At 34.3% G+C, this 23,670-nt stretch overlaps 2 protein-coding genes across 2 annotated transcripts; one reads left to right on the forward strand and one right to left on the reverse strand.

Moving 5' to 3' along the window:
• The first annotated feature begins 819 nt into the window (after positions 1-819).
• Positions 820-3,776, forward strand: LOC110994842. The gene is made up of 4 exons (XM_022261721.2): positions 820-1,368; positions 1,709-1,882; positions 1,979-2,095; positions 2,166-3,776. The coding sequence occupies exons 1-4, from the start codon at positions 1,057-1,059 to the stop codon at positions 2,334-2,336; spliced, it is 774 nt and encodes a 257-aa protein (XP_022117413.2). The 5' UTR covers positions 820-1,056; the 3' UTR covers positions 2,337-3,776.
• On the reverse strand, positions 3,169-6,390 carry LOC110994840 (uroporphyrinogen-III synthase). Its single transcript, XM_022261719.2, has 2 exons — positions 6,220-6,390; positions 3,169-6,076 (listed from the first exon to the last, which is right to left on the reverse strand). Exon 2 carries the CDS (start codon positions 6,006-6,008, stop codon positions 5,256-5,258), a length of 753 nt encoding a protein of 250 aa, XP_022117411.1. The 5' UTR covers positions 6,009-6,076; positions 6,220-6,390; the 3' UTR covers positions 3,169-5,255.
• Positions 6,391-23,670: the final 17,280 nt, after the last annotated feature.

Here is a 23,670-nt window from a genome sequence, read left to right on the forward strand (position 1 = left end):
TCACATTGGGCCGGTCAATTCTCAATTAGGAATTAGTTTAAAATAAGAGGTTTTTGATCGGATACCTAGCACCGGACCGGTCAAACATCAAGTAGTATTCAATATAATATAGAAATTTACCTAAAAATAAAATTTGTATTAGGTTTACTAAAGACGTCCGAGGTCCATTATGAGAGTATCGTTTTCGTTTCCGCCCAAATCGCTAGTATACTTTTCCCACCACGCTACGCCAGCGCCCAGCGTTTGAAACAGGAACTAACTTTTTATAGCGCTGAAGCAATCCGCCAGAATTCTTATTGTTTGTCTCATAATAAGAGAACCAGGAAAAGCTTATTTGAACCTCGGACGTCTTAGGAAACAATACAAATTTTATATTTAGGTAAAATTTATATATGTATTATGTGTTCCGTTTGACGTCGGAGGTCCATTATGAGAGTACATATTATATACCATAAATTAAATTATTGCAAAGTCAAAAAGCGTCATGAAAGAACATTTAAGAATATAGATAATTGTTGCGCATATAATATCGAGCCGACTTAATTGTCATATTTAGTTAAGCTATCAATTGTAAAATTTTATTAAAGCTTTTAAATACATTTTGTTTTTTTTTTTTTGGATTCACCGCTGGTCCCCACTTAATTCGCTAGATTTATTCTAAACAATCAAGTTAGATACTTAAGTACCAAAACATTAATTGATTTGGTTCCTGATATTCATTTACTTCCCTTGTCCCTACTACAGATATCTGTGGTGACTGATCCTTCAGATGTCTCTAGGGGTAAATATAGGATTGACTAGTCTATAATATTTTACTGTCAAAAAAAAAATTACTGTCAAATTTGAAGATGTTATCAAACATGGCGTGCTATCAATGCGTAATTTTATTCTGTTTACAATGAAATTTTCATAAGTTTATTTTCATCTAGATAATGTGATTAGTGAAAAGGGTGAGTGTTGAATGTCGGCAGTGTGTCATCGAGGAGTAGGGCGCGCGAGCCCATGTGAGTGCGGGGCGCAGGTCGTGCCGCGGGCGGCCGGGTGAGGCCGAGGGCTATGCAAGCGGCGCCGACGCGCTACGTGTCTGCGAGCGAGTTATACTCGACCGACGAGGTGGAGCTGTTGCTGGAAGAAATCCGCGAGCTGGAGCCGACTAGCTGCCGCGGTGAGGAAGGGCAAGACTTGGAGATAGCGGGCAGCTTCGGCGGCGGCCGCTCGCCTGCTGGTACCGAACTCACAGAGCGCTCGTGGGATTCCCACGCGCACTACTCGCGCGCGCCGCCGCCGCGACCTCAGCCGCTCGCTCCGGTCTACTGCCGCCCGCGATACTTTTGTTCTTCCTTTGGGGCTCTCACGCTGCTTCTTGTTGTAAGTTTATGGGGAATCATAATTTCTATTCTTCATTCAAGATTGAAGATCTGAGATTCAAGATCTTAAATTTATTCTGTTTATCAAGTGTGACAGGTTACCATAAAATTCTCTCCTCTCTCACTGTCATGTTTTAAGATTATAATATAAGACAGCTACACTGTAATTTAGGTATGTACCTAGTATAAATAATTTAAATTTACTATATATTACTATAATTATTTTAATTCCTTAAGATTTATTATATGTACTTGTTTGATGATGCAATTTTAAAATATATATTTCTATAAAATAAGCTTCCTTATAGCAGCATGTTAAGAGGTAAGGGGTGTCTTTACAGGTGTGTAGTGGAACAGTGTGTATATTGGTGTGGGCAGCACTGGGCCTGAGGGGTGCAGAGGCAACAAGGCCCCTGATGTTTGGTGCGCTTACTACATTCTTGGCACACACCCTGCTGCTTGTCCTACACATAACAGCGCTTACAGCTCTATTTCCATTGGATTTCTCAAAATGGGTAATTTATGTATTTTTTGACATGATAATTTTCAATTTATTATTTTTATATAACGGCAGAAGTGATGTATTTATGGTAATGTGTGTGTAATCACAGAGTGGATGGCTAGGGGCATGGAGTGCTTGCTGGCTAATGGTCGGCGCCGGCTTGGCCTTGCGACCTCTCACCGATGTGCGCTTCCTATACTCTCCTGCACTCATTTACTCTGCAGTGGTGAGTTTACTTTTTACATAAAACTCTTATATAACTCAAGGTTTGTGATTTACATGTATTCCCCTTACAGGGCGTGGGCGGGGCCGGTGCGTGCGCGGGTGCTGCACTGGCGTGGGTAGCATTGCGCGCGGGGTGCGTGCGCGCAGGTGGCACGGTGAGGGGAGGCTCACGACGATCCTCAGGTCCAGCCGCCTACCGCGCCGTGCCGCAAGCGTCCAGCTCCCGAGACGACCCGTTATAGTGACGCGCCACGCTCACCGACTTCTAGAGCCGGTGGAAGGCTGCGCCTCGACTCTTTGCCGCCTTGGCAAGAATTGACGTATCGTCGGTACCGACTGAACGCTACGAAAGTTTTATATGTTTTATAGACGTTAGAGTTTTATAGTTGAGGAAGTGGCTCCAAATGAAAACGTTACGTCTCCTCGTCTGGTCCGTGGCGGGTTCGACAGTAGGGTGTGGGACGTGTTCTTAAACTGCCATTAGATGTCGCGATCTCACCTTTTTATAAACTTTTTTGATCTCTAGTCTCAACCACCGATGATTGTTTTTATATTCTCTATCTGGGAACAATAATCACAATCCACATACTTCTACCTATTATATGAAACTTCCCCCATAGGGATAATTATTTTAGTGTTTACTAATTTCATTCACAAGTCTGATTTTATTCTAGTCAGTACTTAATTAAGCATTTCTGTATAATAGTAATTTGCACAAATTAGATAGATGCCTATTTGTATTCTCATTGCTTTAGATTCTAATATGTTACAATGGATTCTGGATTCCCCACAGCATTCAAGGGAAATACTGCCACATTATGACGTGCCAGTTGGCAGCACATCATTAGAAAGCAGTCATAGTTCAGAACTTATAATTTATAAGACTTGTTATAAAAGCAGTGTTTATTGTAATTGTAAAACTAGCATTTACACAAAGGTTTCTTTTTGTTTAAGCGATATTTGTATTTTTTGCGGTAAATTGAGTAGTGTTAAATGTAATCAGTTAAAATGAGAAAGATATCTTGCTATATTGTGTCAAAGTTCAGACCGGCCTTAATATTTTTTTATAAAAACATGCATGTGGTGTTAAAATCCACGTGGTCTATTTGAATTTAAAAAATGTTTGAATGTGATGTTTTCCATAATAATGAATTTTGACTATAGCAAGATATAAAATTTAGGTGATTGACGTACATTCCGTAGAATAAGCAAGCCCGATATATACAGTAAGTGTAATTGTTATATATTTGTACCGTGTGTCGTACTCGCGTCATGAGCTTACATTAGCACTATTCGTCGACCTTAGGCCGGCGCCTCCTTTATCCGTGCTCCAGTCGGTTCGGGACTGCAGAGGGGCAAAGTCTATAGTGAAACAGGTTTGAATTGAGTACTAAATGTAATCATTGATGTAACTCCAGTGAGAGCATTATTTTTATATAGTAGTGTACATATCACCACTTTTGTAACTTCCTACACGAAGTCGGTTTGTCGTACGAGTCTAGTCACGTTCGCGTTAAGGTAATTTATTAAACACTTGTTACCGTACACCGCTCGCCGACCGGCGGCTTAGCGCACAACCTCCCCGTTGTCATGAACCAAACGCGTGGTGGGCGGCCGCGAGTGTCGTTTTCTTTTAACTTTGAATTGTAATTCTATTAATATATTATATGGTTTTTATACTACTCGCATTTTTACTTTGAGATCAGCACCTGTATTTTTTTTTAAGGCTGACGATAGTATGTGAAACTAATAAATAAATTAGTAATGGTATGTGCTAAAACGACTGCTTATATGCTTATCTTATGATTTTTGTAGCTTCCTGTTCGAACAACCAAAATGCATTATTAATGCATATAGGTGCTGTTGTGGTAAGCGGAATAATTCTAAGATAAGGTTAAGAATTTACGCGGTAGTTTCCTCAGAATTCCTTAAAGACGTTCCGAAAAGAACAAAGGACTTCGGCATGCGTGCTGCGGAAACTTCTAATAGCAATTGCAAATTGCAATCTCCTTGCGAAGGTTGGCACTCATAATGGTTATTTTTATTTTGGATGCGCAATGTAATGGCAGCAAAATGTCTTCTTTTACATGGACCTATATTATTCACCTTTCTTAAGTTAAATATTTTTTTTTATAGGACATAGCTAGATTCTTCCGTGGTATGACGTTGCTGAACTTAGCCGTCCTCAGCCTCGCAGTCTCCCGTCCACAGCGATCCGTTAACTATTTGCCTGCGGTGTGTCACTTGGTATATTTTATAATTTTTCAATGGAAAATATATTTAATAGTAGACTTTTTAAGATAGATTATCGCGCCGATTTGTAATCATATATTTTATTGTTTTCTAAGTGCATTGACCGACCTCGCGATGTGACTTACCGTCAACTTGATACTTCCTTTTTCATAGAAAGTACAGTATTCGCTTCGCCCTTGTGACCAGTTCAGCCCTTTCATTTTCGAATCCTTTGTTAACAATAAATACTGCCAAGGTTAACCACCAGAAACAGGAAGTGTGGATTCCGTATCAAGGATACAATCTTTAAATAGACATTTTAACCTTATTTATATTAGTTTTCCGAAATTAGTTAATAATTATTCATAACATTTAGTTATTATACATTCAACATTTTACATTGTAAAGTTATGGTGTTATTACTCATATTTTTTAGCCTCTAGACACTAAGCGCGAGCATGATTCTAGCAAGTGCCGTGCTGGCATACATATCGCTAATGTGCAGACATGATGCTGCGGCACACACCCAAGGGGTTTCGATTTCAGTGTGCCCACCGAACTGCATGTCTAATAGTTTTAAGTCTATCAAAATAATTAATTTATTGGTTCAATAATTAAAGCCATAAAAGTGCAACAAATTAAAATCATTCACATTTCATTCAAAAAATTCAAATTTGTTTTGTTGCCATACATGCAGCTTGGTTTGTTCTCATTACTCTTGTTATAATATTTGAATTTGAAATGCTCTGATTCACAATATAAATATGCAAATTACCAAATATTTATATAATTAGAAAGCAAGTCTTTTACGTAAGAATCAAATTAGTTCATATAATTTTTCTTAAATTCATAACATTTTAATTAAATTTTTAAAAACAATAATAAAGTTACTTACAAAACCAACACCTTATATAACATCTAAAATTAAACTAACCACAGGCTTTAAGTGTTCTAAAATATTCAACAACAGATTCAATGACACACTCTGGTTTGGGCTTAGCTGCCACCCCTGCTATCTCAACACCCAAGTTCTCAATTTTATGAGCTGTAGAGTTTCCAATTGCAAAGTGTGGCAATAAAGAAAGGTTGTTGCTAAATGTCTGTAATTGCCTGTAAATGTACTCACAACCCGAGGGACTAAAGAACACCATACAACACGGGTTTACATTTTCATTTAAGTCTATTAATCTTTCTCTTAAGTGTTCATTTTCTTTTGTTTCATACACTGTCAATGGTTCAACTGTCATCTTTGCTGCTTCTAATTCATTCGGCAATATTTCAGATCTTAAGTTTCCACATGGAAATAAAAACCTTGTAGTCTCAGGGTTTTCAGAAGCAATCAGGTTTGCCAAATTTTCTGCATTACCAGTAGTGCCACCCATTGCATCCAAGCCAAGCATATGTTTTATTTTCTGACAGCTAACTTCACCCACTGTATACACGCGTTTCGAATTCCAGGCTACGTATTTGGAGGGCGACCAGCATTTTGAGACAGCCTCGATAGCCCGCGGACTCGATAATATAATACCATCGTAATCGTTCTTTGTCAACTTCTCGGAAAGTCCTTGTAAGTTTATAAAGACAAATTGAAGGGGCTCCACAAATATAGGCTCGTAGTTACTACCACTGAACACTTTTTTATAATCTTCAGATGCGCTTTTAAACAATACAACCTTCTTCATGATTTTAAGTTTGCTGCGTACACTTATAGGTTCTATATTTGTTTGTTTTCTACATAACAAGGCTGACCCTGAAAATGCAGGAAACATGGAAAGAAATATATAAGGCATTGAATAATTAAATAGACTTATAATTCCTTATTTAATGTTGCAAGATCACAATTTTACACTCACAACTTGTGTTGTATAATTTATTAACTGATGATAAACTTACACAATTCTCTATATATTTATATTGTTACAAGGTTATGAAAACCAGAATAACAATCTTATTTTCTTTTATAAACAATCATTCTAAAAAGAACCGTGTTTCGAATTGCTATTTTATTTTTAACTGAATTTACTTTCCCAAATCATTACAAAACTCAAACAAAATTTGTACTTTAAACCTAAAAAGTTAATCGTCAATTATTTGATAATGACAATTGACTTTTACAGTTTTGACACCTGACATGTGGTGTTGCAAATAAAGAATTCACTATAAGTACCTATTTAATATCTCTATATCGAATCGTTATGATATTCATTTTAATTCTACCTTGTGGTTATGATCACTACATATTATAAAACACAAGTCGCTTTCTCTGTCCCTATGTCCCTTTGTATGCTTAAATCTTTGAAACTACGCAACGGATTTTGATGCGGTTTTTTTTTAATAGATAGAGTGATTCAAGAGGAAGGTTTATATGTATAATAACATCCATTAAATAGTGGAGAAGTACTGTAATTTTTGAGGTTTCTAATGTGATGTCGTACATAATTACATTTTTTCCGCTTACATTGCAAACGCAGGCTGAACCCTACGAGTTTTATCAAAATAATGTACTAAATATTGTACACATTGAAAAAGTCTAGAGAAAAGTCCATGATGGTATATGTCTATCTCTCACAATAATAACACGAAAAGTTCGATCCTACCAGAAAAAGTTAAGTTTTAATTTGTGTATCTCTTTGTGTTGTTGTCTACAAACAATACATTCGGTGGCATTAAACCTCAGCTTTATGCATCTAGTATTTATTTATTTATATGTCAACATTAAATATAATAAACTCGTCACAACGAATATCAATCATCACTAACTCGTGTCATAGTAATATACAGTAATAAGCCGTGAGTAAACCGTCATAATATCTTAAATCCAAACATCGACCACAGATAGAAGCCTAATCACCTAATCATTTATGAAATAAAAACGATCGAAAAAGTGCTTGAAATATTAGATTAAGATTAAAGTCATATAGTATCCTATGTAACGCTGTTACCCGATACAGACCGAACAACCAAATCGTTAATAACCTATTCCACATTTTACTTGTTTGAATTCACCTACCGCGGAGTAGTAAGAAAAGGCCAACTATCTGTGCTAAAAAATATATGCGCTCTTTCTTGATTTATATTTTGATTTTGGGTGTGAAACTGATTTAATTTTAATGCTTATTTGCAAATTTTTGTCATCTATACATATTTCAGGTATTAATATCTTATTTTTTCCGTTCACTATGTTATTTTAAAATTTATATCATGTTTTAGTCCATAATTTTAAATTAAAGAAGGCGTGATTCCCTCCATAGGTACATGGATTAACAATATAATGTTTGTAGAAACGTGAAACGTAATCTGATTTTATACAAGGATATTTCTTATTGATACTCATTTAAATAACTTAACAAAAACACTGGCCACTTTATTCATACAATTTATCCAATATTCACCCCTGTTTAATTCACGTGTGACTCAGGTTTTGCCTTATTCCAGTAAACTAACTCATAATATTTCCGCGTATACCAAGTATAATTAAACCAAACAACATTTAAGTAGTAAGTAAGTAGGTTAAGTTTACGTATATACATACACAACATTAAGGGGATATTCCCAAGTTTATCTCAAATTAAATAGGAATTAATCAACTGTCACACATTTTATTACTACTATTTTCAAGAGCGATTGTAGCTTAATTTATAATTTTTCCGTATTATTTAATATACATCTATACATACTAATATTATAAAGAGGAAAGGTTTGATTTTTTGTTTGTTTGTTTGTTTGTATGAATTGAATAGGCTCCGAAACTACTTGGCAGATTTGAAAAATTCTTTCACTGTTGGAAAGCTACATCATTCCTGAGTGACATAGGCTATATTTCATTTTCAAAAAAAATAGGCATCCTTACTAAAATTACGATAACGTAATCCAAGGTGTGAAAAAAATATCAAAAAACTACCTTACTTCGCGTGCGCTGCGAAAACTATTGATGATAGAACAAAATGATATACTACATTTTTTTAGAACACACCATTATAAATGATATACATGGCAAAACGACGTTTGCCAAGTCAGCTAGTAAATAAATAAAATAAAAGTGTGGAAAAATCGGAATAGGATGCAAATTTATTGAATATGCAAGCGGCTATGGGGATTGAGGACTTATAATTCACTCTTTCTCATTATAGTTAAGATGCAAATGAGTGTATGTCCCAGTGGATCGGTGGGGTAGAGGGTCGAGAAGGGGAGCTTATCGGACGATCGGAGAATATTCGAGGGGTAAATTTGCATGTAAATACCTAGGCGGGCGGCAGGATCGCTCCCGAATACAAACAACAACTATTTGCATCCCTCTAAAATCTAAACTGTACCCCAACTACAGCCTTTAACAGCATCTAGTGAGAACTTATGTTTTTTTTTGCGGAATATAAAATGATCTTTTATATACAGTATTGATGATTGTATTATATAAATTCCTTGTTCAAAATTCATAATATCTTGTCCAGCAGATAGATTAATCAATATATGGTGCATATATACTTACTTTTCGTATTTAGATTAAGTATTAAATTTAAAAAGGGCATTATAATAAATCTTACATCAAGAAATGAAAATTAAATTAAAAACTATTTGTACCACGTTATGAGTCAACCTGCATAGGCACTGCTATGCATTAATAAAAATTACCAACTAACAGATGCTTATAATCAAAAGGCTAAGGTTAAGTTTTTACGTTCAACACAGCTCCGCAGAACTGGTAATAATATTTATGTAAAGTGTTTTTTTTCAGTATTAGCAAAGACAATAAATAACTCTTTCTCTTTAGATTATTACAGGAATTCAAAATCTTTTTTTAATATTTTTTTAGTAAAAGCTTCCAAATTGTTGCAGCATTATATTTATAAAAATGCCTAGCTTTATGTTCTTCGTGAAAATACTATTTTACTAATAACCCGATTCGTCAACTGATAAGAAAACATTTGTTAGTCACTGTTTAATGACGTTTAAAAATAAAGTGGTGCTCCACCCGATAATAATGGAAGCCATTAAATAAACGGACCATTTCACTAATTGGCCATACATTTAGCCTCCAGTGGATCGCAGACAGTAGACGCCACAGAGCCACATCCCACAAGCGCTAACTAGCATAGATAACGTGTTACCGAACAAATGATTGTTTGGGCGAGATCCGCAATAATTGATATCGTTAACGTAGAATTACCTTCATTTACCTACCACTGTTTAACTATAATTGTATGTTGTACATATTCATTCTATCCATTCTATTAGGGCTATGTTGTAGATGAATCATAGGTATCTTAGAATTATTATTTGTAAATGGGACATGAAGAAACATAATTTGAAACTTTGTAAATTTTCAATAGTCGCTCTGCAGCTGACTCCATTCTCTGTTCTCTGTTCTACATATCCGTCAAGACTAATCGGGAGACATATTTTGTTATTTTTAAAATAATTATAGTTTAGAATGAAATTGTTATTGTAGAGTCAGACTATGCCGTATTATCATGTACTACATTTATTTATAATCTACTAGCGGACCCGACAGATATGTCCCGCATTTATTTCAAGCGATTAGGATATGTACATACAAAGTATGAAAGTATTGTACGGTACTGCAACGCCATCGGGGTGATTTATTAATCTTAACCATCCAGGGCTCCACCCAAACGCATACAGAAAATCATTTAAATCGGTCCAACCGTTTAAGAGGAGTTCAGTGACATACACACGTACAGTAGAATTAAATATGTTAGCTTTTATTTTTATTAATTTAATTGAAATCGGTTCAGTAGTTTAGAAGTTACCAGTTAAATACCAGTAACATGCGGCGTCCCACAAGGGTCTATACTGGGTCCACTGTTATTTTTAATATATATTAATAACATTCACGAGCTCGGTTTACATGGCCAAATCACTCTCTACGCTGATGACACCTGCTTATTTTATTTCGGTATAAATATCCAGACTATGGTTGCTCGAGCTCAGTCAGACCTAAATTCTCTATATTCTTGGTTTCAACAAAATCTGCTAACCATAAATATCTCAAAAACATCTTATGTAATATTCAGAGCAAAAAATAAAATCATTCCTATGTTTCAACCGTTAAAAGTTCAAGACGTTGAAATCACTAACAAAAAATGGGAAAAATATCTGGGTCTTAGAATAGATACATATTTAAAGTGGAACTTTCATATATCACACATAATTACCAAACTAAAATCACTTATAGGCAGATTTTGGTCAATATCAAAATGTATTCCTCAATCCGTACGTCATTTAATTTATAATTGTTTAGTCAAGCCACATTTCATATATCTAATTAAAATATGGGGTACGGCATGTAAAAACATAATTTCTAACTTACAAACACTACAAAATAAATTAATAAAATCATTATTTAGATACAATTTTTTAACACCGACTAATAAAATCTACCAAGAAACCAAAATTATGACAATTAAACAACTGTATGTATATAGCACCTGTATTTTGATAAAAAAAATTTTAAATAACTCTATCCATAGCTGCTTGTCGTTTAAAAAAATCAAACACACAACGACACGCAATACTCGTCGAGCGAGTTTGCTTATCTTACCGAAGCCGCGTACAAATTATTTGAAGAAATCTATTAGGTATGAGGGTGTGCAATTATTTAACCAATTACCATCTCAAATTCGCAATATTGGAGTGTTTGACAAATTCAAAAAGGCATTAAAGATGCATGTTAGAATGAACATAGCTGACTAAAATTGTTACGGCTAATGGCGACGTGTATCTCGCTCGTATATACTATATACAAATTAATATTAAGTTTCTCATGTAAATAAAATATTTCTGTTTTTGTAATGAGAAATAAAGTTCTTTAAACATAGAAGTTCATAGCGGACAAACAACATGACGCGGAATTAAAATATTAATTTGCCTTACCCACTCAAGTCAACACGTACATCTTTTTAAAGACTTATATGTGTGCTAGCTTTATCTATAATTATATATAATATTGAGAAATGATAAAACCATACAAATTAGATCAAAAGCTTAATGAAAAGTTTCAGTAATAAATTTAAAATACTATATTCATGAAAAGCTAAAACATAACATTGGATATAAAAAAGCATAAAAATGGTTGTAAACTCTTAACTAGATAACCGTATGATATTTATAAAATAATTGTGGCTCATCAAGAGCGGCTGTCGTGTGCCCTACAGCTGTAATAACTAATAAGGTACTCCCGCCCCGCTTTACCCCCCACCCGCCTGTAGCCACGAGGCATTACTATTTTATTTATACCAAATTCATGCTTTCATTAATACTACGTTAATTATTATTCGGGAGTCTGGTTTAACCGCAATTATTTTAACGTAAACCCAAATTTTAAAATATGTGATATATTTATACAACGAATATTTTATAACCAAGTATTGTTTTAATTACAACGCTATTCGACCAAATGTCGAAGTTAATATTTTCTTTATGGGATATTGAAGAAAATATTTACTTCGTATTTCATAATGAAGTTAAGATTTTTCGCTCGCACCATTTATTGGGCACAAAAAATGTAGAGCTAGATTAGTGTCATAAAATTCGTTTATCCTCCATAAAATAACGAAATTTACGAAAGAATTCACTTCGACTAAATTTCGGTTAGATTATCGATACATAGTGCTCGAGGAAATTAATTTAACAGTCCACTAGAGCATTAACAAAGTTAAACGCTGGTTTTTTCCATCGTGACCTCCCGATACAAAGATTAGTATAACAACTTCACTACTATCATAGTAGTACTATGTCTGTACTCTGTATGTACTATGTTGACTTGACTATGTCGGCAGAATAAAACGAGCAATCGAGAATTCAATTAACATTAATGTCATAAATAATTTGCGCGACGTTTGTGGACTAGATATCGATTGCACACGAATTCACACAAGAGGTTTATTAGGTTTCTAGGAAATGCAAATTCTTTAGATAATGCATATTTTAGAATCAATTAAATGTTGAATTTATACAAAATGTCAGAGAAATCTATATATATGACTATGGTATATTTGGAATACACTCTCTGTATCATTTTAAGCATCTTTTATAGCATAATCTTTATTATAGTCTTATTAGTCAAAGCTTTTTGAACTCCATTGTTGTTTCTATGAGTATAAAATATTGAGTTATTTTATTGTTGCAAACATATATCCTTCGCAGCTGCCTAATTTCGCAACTGTTTAAAATAAACACATCACAAATAAACTATTTAAATATCTGTCTTTTCAAATATATATATTAAATACTATTTTGTTTAATGAATGTGCGTTATGTGCATAATTTCTTTGATTTTCAAGGTGGAAATATCCTTTACAGTTCCCCACACTACAGTACGAGGATATGTGTGACTCAACTCAATCCAGGTAAACCCTTTGCTACTCAGAGTGCCCCTTCAAGAATCCTCGTGCAACTGCACTCAAAGTTTGGGAAGCTTTCTTTTTTTTCTTTATGAAGGTTGAATTAAATCTATAAATAAAAAGTGTATCATTAGCCATAGATCAATAACTTTTGACGTTTCCCGCAGCTAAATAATTATACACTCTTAATAAGCTTCTGTATCGTCTCCCTACCCATTCCTAGGCTTTTATATCCCCACTCCGATACTCCGGAGGATAACGCAATTTGTGTTATTAATTAACATTCATTATTACACAAATAATGTTATGTATTGGTGGCACACGGAAAACTTTTTCACGGATAGGTTTATCAGAATATTTGTATCAAAATAAATGTATGTGAACCTCTTGAATACTAAGCGTAAAAATAATATTATCATGTTTCCATTGCATATATATACACAGTCAAGAAAAACTAGTTTATGGATTTGATTAGAATGTGGTATAGTTTTTAATTTTTTTTAACTCCTTCAGACATGGTGAAGGCATAGCCTATAGACTGGAGTGTCAAGAAATCGCATTGGGAATATCAAAATACGTCGTTGGTGGATCAATCATAGAATGAATGGACTAAACTTTTTTATCCAAAAATTATTAGATAGAAATAATAATATCGTGTGGACTTGCTGATTAGGTTTTTGTATCATGAACGTATTGTATGTGCTATACTTTACTTACTTTATTCTCTTTAAAATCTCAATGTCGTGAACATTTCGAAACCACATGTACTACGAAAGGTCACCTCGTGACAACCGAGTTCACAGACTACGGTGAGGTTAGGTAACCATCTTTTCATGCATTCAGTATAAATGTCGACTAATTTACTCAGTGAATGTTTTCATATGATAATAATAATGTTTAGTAATCTTCTAGGTGTTCACTTCATATATTCATTGAATGTGAAACAAACCATAAAAAATAATATTTAATCTGTATTCTAAATTTAAAATACAAGAAAGTATGCAAACAACAGAATTAAATAACTTATGTAATCTGTATAATATCACTGAAGGTTGGGTGCGTAAAATGAACTCACCGGTCTAGTAAGCCACCAAAAGATGACAAAGTTTTCCTATTCACTAGAAAGCTATGTAATTACATTTTGGTTACGGGTAATTAGAGTTACAAGGTCTAAGTTAGGATATAATAATTCAGGGCGTCGGAACTAGAGTAATTTACGGGAATTCCAGATGTCTCATGTGACGACCTCAGATGCAGTAGGTATTATTTAACAGTGGGTACTTGGTAATATGTATAAAGCTTAAATAACATGAGGTATGAAGGTACAAAGAACACGTAAAATATATGACCCTTTTTATTATTGATCTCTTTATTCTAATACCTCGTGGTTCAGTTGATACGTAATTATTAGCTTATAGGTGTAATGCGTAACAGTAATTATAATAATCAGGAGTAGACGATAAAAGGCTAAGTAATATACTACACGATAGCACGATAGATACCGCAAGGATGACAAACTATGAGGATTTCAAACTAAAGAATCAGTAAAATATGCAGTTCAAGGTTCTGGTGTGAACTTACACATATTTCTTAAAAATGTGAGAATTTTCTAAGCTCTTGAGTGCCTTTCAACGTGGTGGAGACTGTGGTTCAGGTGATGTATAGCCCGTCAAGTCTCAACGCGGGAGAATTAATTCACATTCGTCGGCAAATACTTCATATTTTCCCCACTTGCCTCACCACCCAACGCACTTCACTCTTAAGATTTCTATATTTACTTTTATATTTATTTGTATACATCTCAACAATATATTAAAAAAACATTCTTTTATAGAGATTTGACAATCAACTGCACTTAAAGGTCTGAATTCACTTTGATTAGAGACTAGTGATAAGTGATTAGGAGAAAATAAGTGTGGACAGCGACTGATTAGTGCAAGTAACGTCATTAGAAGTGTGTGCTATTTGTTTGCGAGTGAACTGCGAACGTCCCGTGCACCCGTCTTTCTTCACTGCGTGCCTACTAATCACATCTGGTCAGGCAACAGGCAGCGGCCTCTTCCGTCAACCTGAGAGCAAACGTCGTATCTTCAGCAGACAATTTCTTAAAGAGTTGGTAGCTTGCGCCATGAATGGGTGTTCTGTTAATCCATTTTCGAATCCATACTTTTCTTGATCTTGCAAGTAAAGCTTCCAAAACTTTGGGTTCAAATAGCACCGCGTTTTATACTCTTTTAAGTAATTTTTCCAATGGCAAGTGAGCTTCTCGATGTTCGTCCATACGTGCTGATCGACAGCTATCGACAACTGAAATTATCCCACCGAACCACTAATTAAAAATTGGACAGTATAAGTTATAGTGTTCAATTTTTGTGTAATTGTGTAGGAGGTGTGAAGTGTTATAGTCTATAATACTACACACCCGCACGATTTAAACTCAATTACTAATCACTTGCACTCGCACTATCAAAGTGAATACAAGCTTTAAAAAACGCCTTGCATCATGTCACAAGTTTCAGTTTCTATCACGTTCACAGCTAGAATACGCTATTGGCCAAAAATCATCTAATTATAGTTAATTTAGTATTAAACAATATCAAAAATAAGTTCTATGATTAAGACATCTCAAACTGAACAAGATTAAGGTCAGTCTTATTCAAATAAGTATCAGGGATTACTCCTCCGAGCCCCGAGCTAACTCCGGCATTATAATCACGCCTTTACAAAATCTCAGCTATTTGCCAGAAAACTTCCTCAAAGTCCGCGACAAGACGTAAATATTCCTGCTAAGTGACGGCTAATTATTGTCGCCCTTTCAAAGGAATGAAACGATATTAATTAAAATATAAAAGGGGATCTTGCCGTTAGTAAAGTGATTAATTCGCGGCGACATTTTCAAGAGAAAAAGATTGAGGCTTGCTCCATTAATTTCACTCCTTCGAGAGTTGAGGTTCGTTTTGCTATTTAAATATCGTTATATGATTGAAAAATATAGAAAAGTAAGTAATTGTAACAATAGAACACCAAAAATAGTCATAGAAAACTGTTCAATGGTATATATATACTACAAAAAACCCATTCAGGTACAATTTTCTAGATGTAGCAATTCTCAGGTGCATCTTATATTAGAGGCTGACGTACATAATGTATGAAACGCTCCATTGTTTCCAAACTCAATGCTCTCAAACATCTCGCAAATATTTAAACGGGCGAGGGAGGCGGCAGGCGACTGGGACATTTCAAGCGATAACACGATACGTGTGTTCACTAGCAACTATAGCCACCCACTACCGTCCCAGTAACTGTTGGCAGCAGGTAAAGTAACCGACAGTAAACATTAATTAGTAATTAAATAAAATAGTCTTATTAAATATATATATATAATATAATATAGTATAGCATAATATAATATAATGTATAAATATAAAAAGTAATTAATTTATACCTGTTATATCAGGCTATGCCATCAATGCCACATCTAGTAATAAATCCAATCCTAAACCTATGTTTTTGCTTGGTTGACCGTTTCGAGTTTGTTGTGTCTACCTGCATTTTTGTTGCTGTATTTGTTTTGTGAATTTTTGTATAGGTACCTTCTGTGCGTTCTAGTTATAATTATTTAGTCTTGTAATGTTTTTCTCAGTAAGCGAATTTTTTAATTCATATGAGAAATAAAGTTATTCTAACCGTATTTCTCACACATACTTTTAAAAGTGAGAATCGCGTGGGAGCGGTCCACTGTATTTCCCGAGGGTAATAATTCCATATCGTTATAATTAATATTTACTATGACTTAATTTGGGTTAAATGACTTATAAACAGTTTGTTACCCTTTCTCTGAGTTATTTAAATCTATCGGTCCAGCCGCGAACTCGGTTCAGTGAAAAGATAATTTCCTTCGAGGCGAATGAAAATGTGCCAGTTATTCAGATAATATTATTGCATTTATACTTTAACTTTGGCGTTGACTTAGTTGTTTTGTATGCAGAAATATACCACATATTTTTGTGTATTAATATCTGTTTCCAGAAGAAGAAATATTTGTTCATGTTTCTTTGTTACAATTTGGCATAGTTTTATTTATTTTTCACCCCTATAGATACTGTCTTTAAGGAGGTCAGAAAGGACAGAGTGAATCATTTGCCTGGCTGGATTTGGTATTCAGTTCCTCTCGCTACATCTTATTCACAATTTCACTTAATACCCATCTGATAGAGCGAACTGAAATCAAAATTACTTTCCGTGCGATAAGGTTTCAAAGGGTCTACAAAAATATTTCTTTGAACTCAGAAATAGGATTTTAATGGATGATACAAGTCATCCTTTGGGATCGCTTTACTATTGCTTTACAATCCACGAACCGGATTTACTTTGCTATTATATACTAAAGATATCTTTTATAGTTCACCTGTATTCAATTGAAGTTACAGTAAGAAACTAGTTTCACTGTTATTTAATTAAGACAATTAGTTAACTTAAAGCACAGAATTTATGACATGTTAACAACAACAACAAGAAAATATCTTTATTCATACAGGTAAACAAGTACACTAATGAACGTCAAAAAAATTAAATTAATTGTAAATTTACATTTACTACCAGTTCGCAAGTGAACTAGGCTCAGGATTAAACCTTTTTGTTCACAAATAAAAATAAAATCAAATAAAATTTAGTAATATCATTAATAATCACATCACCACAAAACAATTAGTGGTTGTAGTTTGGCGTCAATAACATGGTGTGGCGGTCAGCTGCCCACAACACGCCTGCCTTGGCCAACGTGACATGACCGGACGTGACTGGATGGCTTCCTTATATTATAACAAATGTCATACTGATTTCCTTTGAGGAAAAGTAAGACGAAATAAAAACGCTTTTCTTTGTGCAGGACGTCCAATTTTCCTTAACGCATAATCTATTAAACATTATATGTTATGTGACTCTCGCTACTCTACAGACTAAAATAGTTTCATAACGCTAACATCCGAACACTACGCGCTTACTCATGACCGTATTTATGAAAATATTTATACACATAAAGAATATTTTCAGATTAATATCTTATTAAAATTTTGAAGTCTGGTTCTTATCTAGATCTTTGCTATAATATTCGCTTAAGATAATATGTTAAGCTTTTTCATTTATGCCTTTACAAACACTTTAACAATCCATTAGACGTCAATTAATAATATTTTGTTATTTGTATCTTAAATTTATAGTTCATTCTTCACAGAGTCTCGTTCACAACTCCTTACTCTTGAATGACCACTATATGAAACTATGAAAAACTATAAAGCTGTGGCAACAAATGTTTAATTTAAATAAAAAATATTAAGATATTTCTGTGCCAGGTCACAATCACAAATTTGATCAGTATTATTGATACGAATATATACGGAAATAAGTAAATTTCCGATTGCATTCACGATAGCGGTTGAAAGTGCTTTTCAAGAATCTTAAAAAAATCCTGATTAAAATAACCTGAAGAGGATTATATAATACATAAAATTGTAGGGAATGCGATTTCCCGGCGGAATAGAAGTATTCGTGAATGTAGCTCACATTTGCAGAGTTAATTAATAAGAGGAACTCCGCAGCGGCAGCTCGCTGCTCGCACAATAACAATTCTGCTTTCTTACGAAACAGGAATTCAATTTTCTCGTGGGGAGAAAGGAAAATTATTGAGGCAATCATTTGAAGCCGCTAATGCAGCCGTGGGCAAGATTTTTAGCGTCTTTACAAACTATTTATTTTATATCATCCAATTCATATTGTTAAAAGGTTTTCGAACCATACTTTTCCACAAATTTATCCAGAACTGTGTACAAGCCGGTAAAGTGAAGTAATCGCGTGTTTGCTTACCTCAAACACGTCATTAACTTGTTTCGTATGTGAAGGAGTTTAAGTGGGGAAAGTGGGAAGGGGGATGTTGTAGGGTTGTTGATTAATGTAGGAGCAAGCAGCGGGTCGAAGGTTCGCGTTGAGGCGCGGATTGAAGCTGTCAGAAACTGCTCTGCATTGATTTGTGGTTTACGATAAACTATGAAGTTATTTACTTACTATTTTAAAGTCCGTTTGGTAATGTTTATCTATATGATTATTGTATATGTAAACAAAGAACAATTTTTTACAAACATTTTTTATTAACTGTACCCATTTATTAAATTCCGAACTGTTAAAATAGCAATATAAGGTATAAATTCACGTGAATTGTCCGAGTTTTAATTAATTTCAAATTATGTCAACTTCTCTTCGTCAGTCGCAAGTTTAACGGTCCCTGTTAATAATGAAAACCATAGCGAAGTCTCTCGGTCGTACTCATTTTATGACATTTTTATTACTTAGTATAAGCTACGCTTGTTCAAAATCTGATGCTAGAAAGATGTATACAAGGTTGAAATTATAATCATTCTCTATAGTTTTTCTCCAAACAGGTTTTCTATGTACATCATATGTTATTTGTAGGAAAAAAAATTAATTAAATAAAAATAACTATCTACTATGCTTATTTTGTGGCCAGAAGTATGTATGAGAGTATGAAAGAAACAAATCCTCATATTTTCGCCGTCGAATTAGTCAAGTATACTTACTTTAATTTAAAGATTTAATTCTGGAAACAGCTCGGACTCGTGATGTTCTTATTTTTATTATTATTTGATTATATGATTTAGTTGCTGCTGAAGCTAAGTATCATCGAGATTGCTATGCTTTTTTTGAAAACCTTCCACTGGAGCTTAAATGGGTCGTCTTAAAGACGAAGCTACGAATATGGTAATGGAGGAAATATTTACTTACATTGAAAATAGCGATGACTGTCAGTTCACTTTGAACGAATTACAAAATGAGCATATTATGACGACTACAACTTTTAGAACTTTTTTAATCGTTATATCTCAGAAACTAAGGTAGCTCGTAGGTAAAAAAGAAATGATAATTATTTTATATATCATTTTATGATTTACATTTTTGTTTAAGGTACTTTTTAATAAAACATACCGTTTCGTAGAAAAGCGCAATTATTTCATTTTTTACCTTTTAAAATTGATTAAAAAATTTCCATACACGGGAATGATGGGGAAGTTTTAAATATTTTTTATTATTATGTTTTGAACAATTTTACGATTTTCAGGGCTGTTGGGACTTTATTTACTCTAATTTTTGGTCTAAATTGACCAGACTACTGCTTTCATTTGCAAATTGAACGGGAAGCTCGCACGGATCCGAGTGGGCGGCACCGCTACACGCTTCGCTCGGATCCGAGAAAAAGCACTTATTGTTTTAATTTCTATGTTAATTAAGTTGATTTTATTTTTACTTTTAATAACATATTAAAATATTTAATATGGATATCTTGAGAACAAGCAAGTTTAAGCAATGAAAGTTTAGTTCAAAAGTAGGAATGCAATTTTATATCCCTGAAACATTTCACAAAGCGAGCGCCTCCACAAAGCGCTCCTTTCATATTCTACAGAATAAATAAACTTTCTTTTGAACGTCTCACTAAAACTGTTCTCCGTAGTGAAGTGGCACCGCACGCTTATAGTTTTGATGTTTTATTTTCTCATTGACATGGTTTAATTGTCAAGTGGGCGGCATCTCAGCCCTGGACATCCGTACCTTGCAACACGCCACACCGAGGTCACCGTATACCGTAGGTTAGGTAGGTACCTACAATGGGTAGAGCTCAACGATCAAACTTCGTACACCGTTTCCCCGGTAACGCACGAGCGTCTGCTTAAAACCTTTACTAAAAGCACCTTTATATATTTTAATTGGATTGGTGAAAATATTAAAGGCATTTTTAAGAAATTAAATAAAATTTTCGAGAACAAACTCGGGTCGATAATTCGTCGAACTGGTCTTCCAGGCGTGTTTCTATTATATTATTTTAACGAAAAATTGTTTCGGTGAAATCACATACTTCGGTAAATTTTATTTGATTGCTTCTGATATTTATTTGTTATATAAATTGAAAATTGGCGCGTGATTTGTCGCGTCTATTGTATGAAGCACTCGATTTTAAATACGCACGTAAGGTAAGAATTTAGAGTATTCGTGTCGTGAGGTCAGAAGTAGCGCCCCCTTTCCCCTGCTCCTAAGTTCTATTTGCCCCGTTCTCCGGAATGCGTTGTTCGGGAGGTAGTGTGACGTCATTAATTACAATTGTTCCTCTCGCGGTTACATCGCATTCGCGGCTACATCATTATGTTTGCCAGTCTCGCACGCCTTGTCGCACAATCGACATCAATATTTAATTATCTAACAAATCGCATTGTAAAATATTATTATACTTATTAAATTAACGAATCCCAAGTTCACAGATTACAAATGACATAAGTAAAAAATCACAGATTATAATGTACAAATGTACACGATCACTTATCGTACAAGTAATATGTATTACTTTATGAAGATGAAATGACTGAGCCCTAAACGTAGTTTTATTTTTAACTTATCTTGTATTTAAATAATTAATGATTTTTCAGTCAGCCTCAGTAAATTCTTTTGTTATTGCTCCTCCAACACTGCTTGACCGATTTTTATGATATTCATTGTGGGTTTAAAAAGTACCTTACTTTTATACTGAGTGATATAGGTGGCTCGGTCCACGCCAGATTTTTTATTGCAAAATTTCTTTCTTTTTATTGTGCCATTTTTAATATCAAACTTGGTACTTTAATCATTTTTATATCTAGATCACATAATATATATATAAAAAGCTTTCCTTATAAACTTGGTGAAAATTGTTTATATAATTTGGCCACAAGAAATTTTGTAAAATCCACAAAACTTATAAAGAAACAAGAAGAAAAACAATCGGTATTTACTTTAACAGTTGAACCGTTTCTCGAGAAACTGAAACCTTGGACTCACCTTGGATGTTCTGTGTATACTCCGTAACAATTACTTTTACAAATTATGTATAGTACCTGTGAATATTTTTTAAACAGGATATTTAAAATTAAGACAACTAAAAAAATGTTATAGAGTAAGAAAAACACATTCAACCTTTTTTACAGGAGTGCCTTGAAATAAAAACAGCCGTTAAAACACTTTGCAGTAGCAACAATAAAAATACTGATTTTAAAATGACCTAAACCAAAAATATGATTATTCACTTTATTTTGATATCACTTATCTTTACACGTACCTAAATAGATGATTATAATGGCGTTTTATTTAACAGTAATTTGTAGTCATTTGGAATTGTGACATCGAGTATAAATCGACAAGTATTATAATCAATGTAATAAATACAAAATCAATGTACAGAAAGTTAGATATGATTTGAGTATACGTGAATATTAGAAAGACAGAGGAATACAGTACATTGATTATTGAGCTCAGTCCACTCTAGGCGCTTAAGTAGACTTGACTACATCTGTATTCTTAAAACGCAATATGAGAATTTTACAATTATTTAAAAAATGTATTTTAAGCTCGAGGATTAAGAATGTAGTGAGAAAGCATTTCAATTGAAGAATTTATTAAAAGTTCTTAAAAATAAGAGAAAGGTTAAATTAATAAAGGACCTTTTATACCGTACCGTAATATTCACTGTAAAGACAATAAAATAATATAATTTTATGGAAATTAATTGTCATAGAACTTATGGCTTATGATTGTAGAATTGCAAATGCATATTATAATGTTACACGAGACAGACAATATTTTTTGCATGTATTTTGAGTTTTCTTTTTCATTTACAATAAAATGTTTACTATAGCTGGCCAAATCACCATCACTTTCTAAAACAGAAGGTAGGAACTGAAATTATTATCAAGTTGCTGCCGGCCCGATTCCTACTTTCTTAATATTAAAAACTCAGCGTTTTTAAGGCATTTTCACCGGGAACCACCGCTATGTGGCAGCTTCCCGACGGGGTATTTCCGGCTTGTCCTTCAAGAGCTTACCAATTCTTAAAAGGCAGTCAACGTACCCGCGAGGTCTCTTTGAGAAAATTAATGGGCGGTGGTATATCTTACCATCAGATAACTAACCCTCTTTCCCGTTTCCCCGCTGATAAAAAATCCATACTTGAAAATCGCTATCAGGAAAAGAATTGTGAATCTACATAATGAGCAGCTCACGGAGGCCGATATCATCTCGATACAGATCTATAAGTTGCGTACACTCTATACTAGCTCGTATGTCAATGCTGTTAGTGTTAAAATGACTTGACAGCATGGCGAACGGATGAACGGGCCGTGCTCAGCCTAATGAGGACATAGTGAGACGGCGCCGATGTGTGTCCGGCTGCTCATTCATGGCCGGAGTTTCAGCTTCACTAACTTTGGTAATTTGATTCGGTCTTCCTCTTAATGAGCTTTCGTTGGAAGATAAGAGCCCGTACTCTCGTATGCTTACGATTCAGGCAAAAAATTTCGAATGACCGAAATGAATTTATTGCTAGGTTTTAATTATTAAGTATTTTATCACAAAACCATTAATTCCAATCTTCTAACGCTTTGCAATAAGGTATGATAACAACGAGGAATCTACCTTGGAGGGCCTGAGGTTGAACGAGAACACACGGGAGAGTTCGGGGCGGGAGAAATGGGAAACACACGCCAAGCTGTCACACGTGTTTCGCATTGTACACACCTGCCGTTATCTTGTCCAGAATACAGCATTACACCAACCAATATCTAGCTGCCTTACAGTTATTTTGTTCGTTGTCTCGGTGTATTTATATATTAAAAGGATATAAAAGATGATAACACAATTGTGGCACACGATGTTTGTAGAGGGACAAGTGACACGGAGACAATAAATCAGAGAGATCCGCCGCTTGACGGCTGTCGGAGGCGGCGAGGCCGCTCACTTAAAGATATCTGTGCGGCCCGTTGTATTTATTACACAGTATGAAGATAAAGAAAAAGTATTATTTGAACACAATATATCACTCACATCTTACTTTGTTCAACAAAGCGAAGATATTTGGTACGTCTTTATTAGCTTCACGGTCAATCTTAATATATAT

This window comes from Pieris rapae, chromosome 1 (assembly GCF_905147795.1).
Source record: "Pieris rapae chromosome 1, ilPieRapa1.1, whole genome shotgun sequence".
Classification (NCBI taxonomy): Eukaryota; Metazoa; Arthropoda; class Insecta; order Lepidoptera; family Pieridae; genus Pieris; species Pieris rapae.

Excerpts from the sequence above, each read along its gene's own strand:
- LOC110994842 (XM_022261721.2), top strand. The coding sequence starts at position 1,057 with ATGCAAGCGGCGCCGACGCGCTACGTGTCTGCGAGCGAGTTATACTCG. Across the intron at positions 1,883-1,978 it reads CATTGGATTTCTCAAAATGG|AGTGGATGGCTAGGGGCATG; the intron begins GTAATTTATGTA and ends GTGTAATCACAG. Across the intron at positions 2,096-2,165 it reads CACTCATTTACTCTGCAGTG|GGCGTGGGCGGGGCCGGTGC; the intron begins GTGAGTTTACTT and ends TTCCCCTTACAG.
- LOC110994840 (XM_022261719.2), bottom strand. The coding sequence starts at position 6,008 with ATGAAGAAGGTTGTATTGTTTAAAAGCGCATCTGAAGATTATAAAAAA.